We start from the raw sequence: 9030 nt of genomic DNA, 5'->3' as shown, positions 1-9030 counted from the left end.
TCGCCCTGCTCTGTGCATGACAGGGGGTAACGCCCCAACTCCCCAATTGGCCCTGCTCTGAGCCTGACCGGGGCTATACCTAGGGATTGGGCCTGCCCTCTGCCACCAGGGAGCAGGCCTAAGCCAGCAGGTAATTATCTCCCGAGCAGTCCCAGACTGCGAGAGGGCACAGGCCGGGCTGAGAGACCCCCCTCTCCGCCCCCTGAGTGCACAAATTTTTGTGCACCGGGCCTCTAGTTCATTTATAAGGACTTACCAAATTGTTCACTTAGAACCAGTGAATTAAAAACGAAAATCTACAAAGTTTATGTAAATTGTGCCTCAATAAAACTTACCTCCCAAAAAAGACTAATGCAGAAGCATTACAGGGAAAACGAGGTTCACTACAAATTGATGAAAGCAATATTTCACCATGAATATTTTTTTTAAATTTTTATTTTATTGATTTTTACAGAGAGTAAGGGAGAGAGATAGAGTGTTAGAAACATCGATGAGAGAGAAACATCGATCAGCTGCCTCCTGCACATCTCCCATTGGCGATGTGCCCGCAACCCAGGTACATGCCCTTGACCGGAATCGAACCTGGGACCCCTCAGTCCGCAGGCCGACGCTCCATCCACTGAGCCAAACTGGTTTTGGCTCACCATGAATATTTAATAATTCTGAAGTTGCACATTTTACAGTGTAGTCTGAACATATATAATACAAAAATTAACAATTACCCAGAGAAGTTGACAAGTTAATTTTTTTTGTGTGTGTAAATCCTCACTTAAGGAATTTTTCCCATTGCCTTTTTGTAAAGAAAGTGAGAGCCCTAGCTAGTTTGGCTCAGTAGATAGAGTGTTGGCCTGCGGACTGAAGGGTCCCAGGTTCAATTCCAGTCAAGGGCACATGCCCAGGTTACGGGCTCAATGCCTAGTGGGGGTTGTGCAGGAGGCAGCCCATCAGTGATTCTCTCTCATTATTGATGTTTCTATCTCTCTCTCCCTTCCTCTCTGAAATCAATAAAAATGCATTTTAAAAAATAGAAAAAGAAAAAAGATAGTGAGAGGGAGGGAGAGAGAGAGAGAGAGAGAGAAAGAAACATTGGTGTGAGAGAGACACATTGATTAGTTGTCTCCTGCATGCAGGTTTGATGGGCCTGGTATCAAACCTGCAACCCGGCACGTGCCCTTTACCAGGAATTGAACCCACAACCCTTCTATCCGTGGGCTCTTCTCTAACTACTCAAGACACACAGGCCAGGGCTGACAAATTAACTTCTAGTGGGAGATTTACAAACCTTTCTCAGTATTAGACAGTGTATGACTATATTTTTCTGTGTCAACATCCCATAATGAATATTTAAAAGGGAAAATTATTGTAAAACAGTCAGTATCTGTTACTCATTTCAATAAGATTCTTTATTTTGACATGGACTCATTCAACTGCAATGTTCTATTGCTAAGAAAAATGTTCATGCTGTGAGCATCACAATAGAAAGTTATATTATTTAATTTTATTGGATCTTTTTAATATGGTTCTTTTTTGCTGAAACTATTTTATGTTTCTGCCACTTGATTCAGTGTTTACTTGGCACCAGAAACCTAATGATTTATGAGTATCACTCGGAAATTTCCAGCCGACTCACTAAGATTTAGTAGCTATGATATACCAAAGCTAGATGTCAAAGATGTAAATATAGTTACTATAAAAAGACTTCATCCTCATCAAAGCTCTTTAGGTTGGACTTTTGGACTTGGAAATTTTTCTTTGAAGAAAGCTGTTGTGCTGTGAATCCCCACTGCCATCCCAGATGGGAACAGGGAGTTTGCCTCTTTCCTCAAGCTTCGTGAAAGAGGTTTCAGCAGGTCGCGAGAGAGCTTGATGCAGGTCTCCTGCAGTAAAGGGGGCATAATGGACCAGTGTCCTGACTTCTGACCAGGAAGTCCTGAGGATAAGAGATAGGCTATCTGACTGCTTTGGTGATAGCTCATGCGTTAGGATGTTGTGTTCTCCTTGCGTTGGTCAGTTTGTGACTCGGATTGCGGAGAGAGCGAGAGTTATTGGTTGAGTGGGTGGATTCTCTTAGAACATGTCCAGTAGGGCCACCTGGAGGGGCAAACAGGCTTTTCCAGAGGACAGGCTGTAAATGGACCACCAGATTCCTTTGGGTATGAGGAGGGAGTGGTTAGTTGCTGGAATAACATTCATTAGCCAGGTCAAGGGACCTGGGAGAAGCCATCATTGGTTGGGTTGGGGTTGGTGGGGATAATCCAAAGAACGCTCTGAAGGACCCATTGAAATTCGCTTTTAAATTCCCTTTAAAATCTGCTGGGCCCAGAGTGTGGAGTGAGGTTATGACTGCTAGCCTAGTCAGAACCTTTGGGCTTAGTTTCCCTGTCCTTCCTCCCCTTCCACTTCAGCCCTGAGGGAGTCAGAAATGGCATCTAGCTCGGCACCTAGTGAGTAAGCGAGGAGGTGAGTCCACAAAGCAGGCCAGGGCACCCCTTGCAGGCAGGCAGCTACCTCCACTGTGCTCAAGTGGTGGGGGAAAGGGTTGGAGCAGTCTAACATTTGAATGGAAACTTTGCCTCTTACCATGTAGGCCTGTTCTGGAGATTCTTGTCCTGAATCAGCAAAATTCTTGCATCACAGGGACTTGTACTTGCTGTTGCTGCTTCTCCCTCAGGTGTCCTTGCCTTGCTCCTTGCCCCCCTTAGGGTCGTTGTTCACATGTTACTTCCTCAGTGAGCCCTTCCTTGACTTCCTACTCATTATTTGGACCACCCACCCTGTACCCCTCCAAGCCCTTACCCTGCTCTATTTTTCTTCATATTACTCATTATATAGCATGTCACAGTTTTGGTGTTAGAGTGTTTGTCCCCTTTCAAATATAAACTCCATTGAGAGCAGGGAGGGGCTTTGCTGTTTTCCCCCTGTTGTGTCTCCAGCATCCAGAATAACAGTGTATTTATTCAACAAATATTTAATTATCAAATTAAGACTATTTTGTGATTTAAAGAATCATAAATAAATTTACTCATGATTATGCACTGAGTTCTCTTTCAACATACTTGTTAAATAAGTATTCTTTTGCTTTTTATAAATAGTTTTATTGAGATATAATTAACAAACCATACAATTCATCCATTTAAAGTGTACTATTTAAGGCCTGGCCTGGTAGCTAAGCTGGTTAGAGCGTTGTCCTGAAACACCAAGGTTGTGGGTTTGATCCCTGTAAGGCAGTGGTTCTCAACCTTCTGGCTCTTTGAATACAGTTCCTCATGTTGTGACCCAACCATAAAATTATTTTCATTGCTACTTAATAACTGTAATGTTGCTACTGTTATGAATCGTAATGTAAATATCTGATATGCAGGATGGTCTTAGGCGATCCTTGTGAAAAGGTCGTTTGACCGCCAAAGGGTTCGCGACCCACAGGTTGAGAACCGCTGCTGTAAGGGCACATACAAGAATCAACCCATCACATGGCTGGTGTGGCTCAGTGATTGAGCATCAATCCATGAATCAGGAGGTCACAGTTCATTTCCCAGTCAGGGCACATGCCCGGATTATGGGCTCGATCCCTAGTAGGCGGCATGCAGGAAGCAGCCAATCGATGATTCTCATCATTGATGTTTCTATCTCGCCCTCTCCCTTCCTCTCTGAAATCAATAAAAATATCTAAAAAGAGTAAACATCAATTATAATAAATCTATGTGTGTGTATATATATATGAATCAACCAATAAAAGCATAAGTGGAACAACAAATTGATGTCTCTGTCTCAACAAATTAAAAAAAATTAAAGTGTACAATTTAATGTCTTTTAATGTACTTGAAGAGTCATACAACCATTATCACAATCAATTTTAGAATATTTTCATGACTTTGAAAAGGAAACCGACCCTCCTTAGCCATAATTTTCCCAGCCCTAGTCACCTACTAATCTCCTTTTTGTCTCTACAGATATGCTGATTCTGGACACTTCAGATAAATGGAATCATACAATGTATGGTTCTTTATGACTGGTTTATTTTACTTAGCATAATGTTTTCAAGGTTTATACATGCTGTAGTGTATATCAACATTTTATTCCTGTTTATTGCTGAATAATATTTCACTATGGCTCTACCACATTTTTATACTTTCACCTATTGGACATTTAGGTTGTTTCCACTTTTATGAATAACTAGGGGCCCGATGCATGAAATTCGTGCACTGGGTGTGTGTGGGGGGGAGCATCCCTCAGCCCAGCCTGCCCCCTCTCACATACTGGGAGCCCTCAGGCGTTGACCCCCATCCCCCTCCAATCACCAATCACTGGATCGGCCCCTTGACCAGGCCTGAGGCCTCTGGCCAAGGCATTAGTCCTGGGCAGGGGACTCCCAGCTCCCCGCGATCTCCCACTCTGCCCCTGCCCAGGCCTAACGCCTCTGCACCCCTGCCCCCGCGGGACGCCTCAGCCAGAGGCGTCCGGCCTGGGCAGCATGGACCCGCAGCTGCAGCAGCCCCGTGATCACGGCCTCCGCTTTAGGCCCAGGCAAGGGACCCCTAGCTCCCGGGACTGCCAGCTTTGACCATGCCCAGCTCCCATCGCTGGCTCCACCCCTACTTCCTGCTATCACTAGCCAGGGCAGCAAAGGCACCTGATTCTCTGATCATGGCTGGGTGGCAGGGCAAAGCCAGCCCCTGCCCCCCAGCTCTTAGCTCCCCCCTGGGTTTCCGATCTCTGTCAGTGGCAGGGGGCTTCTTCCTGCTTTCCCTTTCGCCTCCCTGCATTGTGCCTACACATGCAAATTAACCGCCATCTTTTTTGCCAGTTAACTGCCATCTGAGTTGGCAGTTAATTTGCATATAGCCCTGATTAGCCAATGAAAAAGATAGCGTCGTACACCAATTACCATTTTTCTCTTTTATTAGTGTAGATACTGCTATAATTTATAAGTTTTTGTATGGATGTATGTTTTCAGTTCTCTTGGGTCTATACTTAGAAGTGGCATTGCTGGGTTATATACTTACTCTGTGTTTAATCTTTTGAGGACTACCACATTGTTTCCCAAAGTAGCTAAACCATTTTATATTCTCACCAGCAGTGTATAATGGTTCCAGTGTCTCCACAACCTTCTGTACTTGTTACCCAACATTTATTACCTGTTTTTTTTTATTTTATAGCCATCCTAGTGGATGTGACGTGGTATCTCGTGGTTTTGATTTGTATTTATCTAATAACTAATGAAATTGACATCATTTCATGTGTTTACTGACTGTTTATAGTTTTTCGAGAAATGTCTATTCAGATCCTTTGCCATCTTTTAAAAAACTGAGTTATTATCTTGTTATTGTCCTTTGCTTTTTGACTAGGATTTTTAAAAAATGGATTCTGGTTTTCTTTCCTACTCTTCTTTAGGTAGAAGAAGTGAAGCGAAGGCAGTACTCCCTTGCATTCAGCTCAGCTGGAGCCCAGGCTCAGACCTATCATGTCAGCTTTGAGACTTTGGCTGAGTACCAGAGATGGCAACGACAAGCATCCAAGGTGATAAGCTGTCAAATGGCATGATGTGGCGATAAGAATGTAGAAGCCCAATAGAAATGTATTTTGAAACTAAACTTAATCCCAAGAGAATGAATTATAATTCTTACTAGTACACATTTTATTCTAGGCCTTTTTTTGAGTATATAATGAATGAAATAAAGGAATTATTGTCAGGTCTTTAACTTATTTATATTTGGATAGTACAAAATGCTTTCTAAAGTATTTTAAGGTGCATTTACCTTTTATGCCACTTCTGTGTGGAGGGTAAGGCCTTGAAGGAATGAGATTCAAATGACTTTCCGTGGACCGTAGTAGTTGGTGATGGATGGAATTATTCCCTAACTGGTAGCCTAGTTTCCTTGATCTGTTTCCATTTAGCACAGCTTTGATGAACCACTTCAGATTTGAACTTACGATGGGACATGACCTGTGATCCTGGCACAAACCATTATTCCTGTATGCTGAGGATAATTAGCTTTTCAGCGTAATTTCTACTTTTTTAGCCTGTAATGACAAGTGCTCTAAAGTTGTATTGCAATTTCTAAATCCTCCTGTTCGCAGAATTTTAACACATTTTTCTTTGTGGAACTAAGTAATTGCACAAAGTGTTGTTTCAATATAATGACCTGTCATCAAAACATGAATGACTTCTCCAGTGGTATTTTGTTTGTTTTGTTTTTTCTTTTTAGATCATTTTTCAGAACCCATGTTTTATTAGCATACTATTGTAGAAATATAAACCTCATTTTTGTCTTATTGGATTTTCTGTACTTATCTTGTATAATAAAATCTGCTCGGTATAAATCTAGTTTCAATTTTTAGTAGCTATTGTATTCTTTTGCCCTGAGAAGTTAATATTTTTTGAGCATCTTTTGAATGCTAAGCAGTGTGCTGTGTGCTTGATTATTTAATTTTATCTTCACTAGTGCAGATGTAGAAACTCTACTAGTAAGTAGCACAGTTCATGTGGCTACAGAAGGCCATGTCTTTCAATATCTCACTGCCTCCCAAAGTTTCGTGGTTAGTTTGAATCATCTTAACTTTACTTCTTGCATGAAATGTTACTTTTCCATCTTTATGATTTCTATTTCTTAATCTTTTGCTTATAGACACTTTACAGCATGCCTTTGTGTATTCCTAACAGCTTATGGTTTTAGGAAAAGTAAATATTAGCTGGTTTTTATAAATGAATAATTAGATCTCATTGCCTTTTTTTCTTCTCTTTTTACCCCGGGCCTTTTTGTGTAAATGCCGCTCCATGCTGTGCTGGGCGAGAGCATGCAGTACTAGCTCAGATGCTCTTCTCTTTGACCTTATTCAGGTGGTGTCCCAGCGAATCAGTACTGTCGACCTCTCATGTTACAGCCTCGAGGAGGTTCCTGAGCATCTCTTCTACAGTCAAGATATCACCTACCTCAACTTGCGACATAACTTCATGCAACTAGAAAGGCCAGGGGGCCTTGACACTCTTTACAAGTATGTGGAGGATAGGTTTTCGGACTAACTTATTAAAAATGAATCATAGCCCTAACCGGTTTGGCTCAGTGGATAGAGCGTTGGCCTGCAGTCTGAGGGTCCCAGGCTCGATTCTGGTCAAGGGCATGTACCTGGGTTGCGGGCACATCCCTAGTAGGGAGTGTGCAGGAGGCAGTTCATCGATGTTTCTCTCTCATCGATGTTTCTAACTCTCTATCCCTCTCCCTTCCTCTCTGTAAAAAAAATCAATAAAATATATTCTTTAAAAAATGAATCATAATCAGTACTTTAGTGGTTTTACTTAGGAGTGAGTATGCTTATCATCTACGTATTTTCCATTTTTGAAGAGGAAGTAAAATTTTTTATACAGTTTTCCCATTTTCCTTCCCCCTCTATAAAACAGAAAATAGATGCAAAATTTCTGTTACGGAGGCAACATTGAACTGTCATTGATCTAGATTATCTTCTGAATTTATTGATAGTGATGTAGCCATGGTAAATTGAGAGATTCAGTTTATGGAAGTTTTCGAATCAAAAGTATCAAATATAAGTGACTTAAAGGGAATAGGCCTAATTAAAAGAATTGTACTCCCAGGTTAGGGCTTTTATTTTTCCTTTGTACGTGCTACTGCCGACTCTAACCTTTTGCTAGCTATGAAACTTCCCTTCTCTAATAAGGAACTATTTCACTCCTAAGGGACTAAGGTATGACCCATATATTTTCCATTTCCTTTGTTAAAATATATTTCCTATTCCCAATCTGCACTCATGTCACCTTCCTCTTCCCTTTGAAAATGGATGGCAGTGAATAAATATATGGTATAAGTAATTATCTGGGCTTCTTATGGGGAGGAGAGAAATTGGAAATTAAAGCAGTCAAATTACATGGTGATTAAAAAGATAGTACACATTGAAGTGACATTTTATGTACTTCCTTAGTAACTGATATTTCTAGAATAAATTACAGAAAGCTGTCTGATTTTTATCTCACATTTTACAAAGTTTTTCAACTTTAAGCCTATGATTAGTAATGAGATTGTTTTAATAATATTGGTATTTAAAAAATAAAAACAAGCTATAATTTTAAGGAAGTGGGGTTTTTTAACATTACCTTCTGAGTTGCTGTGAAAATAGGGTAAATCTAGTTTGAGGGTTAGATTAGGAAATCAGAAGTTAAGGCACCAAGGCCACAATCAGTATTCAATGTCAGTACAATTAGAAATCAAGAGTTGAGCCCTGGCCTGTTTTTCTCAGTGGTTAGAGCATCAGCCCATGGACTGAAGAGTCGAGGGTTCAATTCCAGTCAAGGGCACATACCTCGATTGCAGGCTTGATCCCAGCCCCAGACAGGGCACATGTGAGAGGCAACCAAGTGATGAGTCTCTCTCACATGGATGTTTATCTCTCTCTGTCTTTCCCCCTTCCTTTCATTCTCTCTAAAAAAATCAATGGAGAAAATATCCTTGGGTGAGGATTAACAAAACAAAAACAGAAATCAAGAGTTGAAAATTTGGAAGAGGAGTATTAGTGTGAGGTACAAGGATTCAAATCTGGAAGCAGGTGATACAGAGCTTCACCGTGGAGAACACCGCCTCAGCCTTACCGTCTTGCACCAGCGTATAGTGAAGTACAATACTCCAAAGGAGCATTACCATAGTGACTTCTGCGGGTCCAATTTAGGTTAATACTGTCTCTGGCTAAGACAGTAGAGATAGTTTCACTTATACCAACAAAATAGAAGCACTAGTAATTATTTCGTGTTGTCATATTACAGATCATATTACAGTAAAACTCCATATTATATGCATGTCTTAAGCTTCATATAAGTGGCCCATTCATTTCAAGTGACATTTGAACCAATATAATTTCAATATGAAGAAAAGTTGCTTATAAAGGGATTTGGTCTACATGTTAGCTATTCCTGTGTCTATGACAGTGATGGCGAACCTTTTGAGCTCGGCGTGTCTGCATTTTGAAAAACCCTAACTTAACTCTGGTGCCATGTCACATATAGAAATTTTTTTGATATTTGCAGCC

General features: G+C 41.0%; 1 protein-coding gene across 2 annotated transcripts in view; it reads left to right on the top strand.

Annotated features, from left to right (window-relative positions):
• Positions 1 to 9030, top strand: part of PHLPP2 (PH domain and leucine rich repeat protein phosphatase 2) — a 74709-nt gene that overhangs the window by 36727 nt on the left and 28952 nt on the right. For both annotated transcript variants that reach the window (XM_006755789.2, XM_015558807.1), the window contains 2 exons: positions 5392 to 5517; positions 6839 to 6993. In XM_006755789.2, the coding sequence (XP_006755852.1) occupies positions 5392 to 5517; positions 6839 to 6993 (281 nt within the window). The remainder of the gene's footprint in view (positions 1 to 5391; positions 5518 to 6838; positions 6994 to 9030) is intronic.

Source organism: Myotis davidii, unplaced genomic scaffold (assembly GCF_000327345.1).
Source record: "Myotis davidii unplaced genomic scaffold, ASM32734v1 scaffold453, whole genome shotgun sequence".
NCBI lineage: Eukaryota > Metazoa > Chordata > Mammalia > Chiroptera > Vespertilionidae > Myotis > Myotis davidii.
The sequence above is the reverse complement of the archived record's forward strand: the minus strand, read 5'-3'. Positions and strand labels throughout refer to the sequence as shown.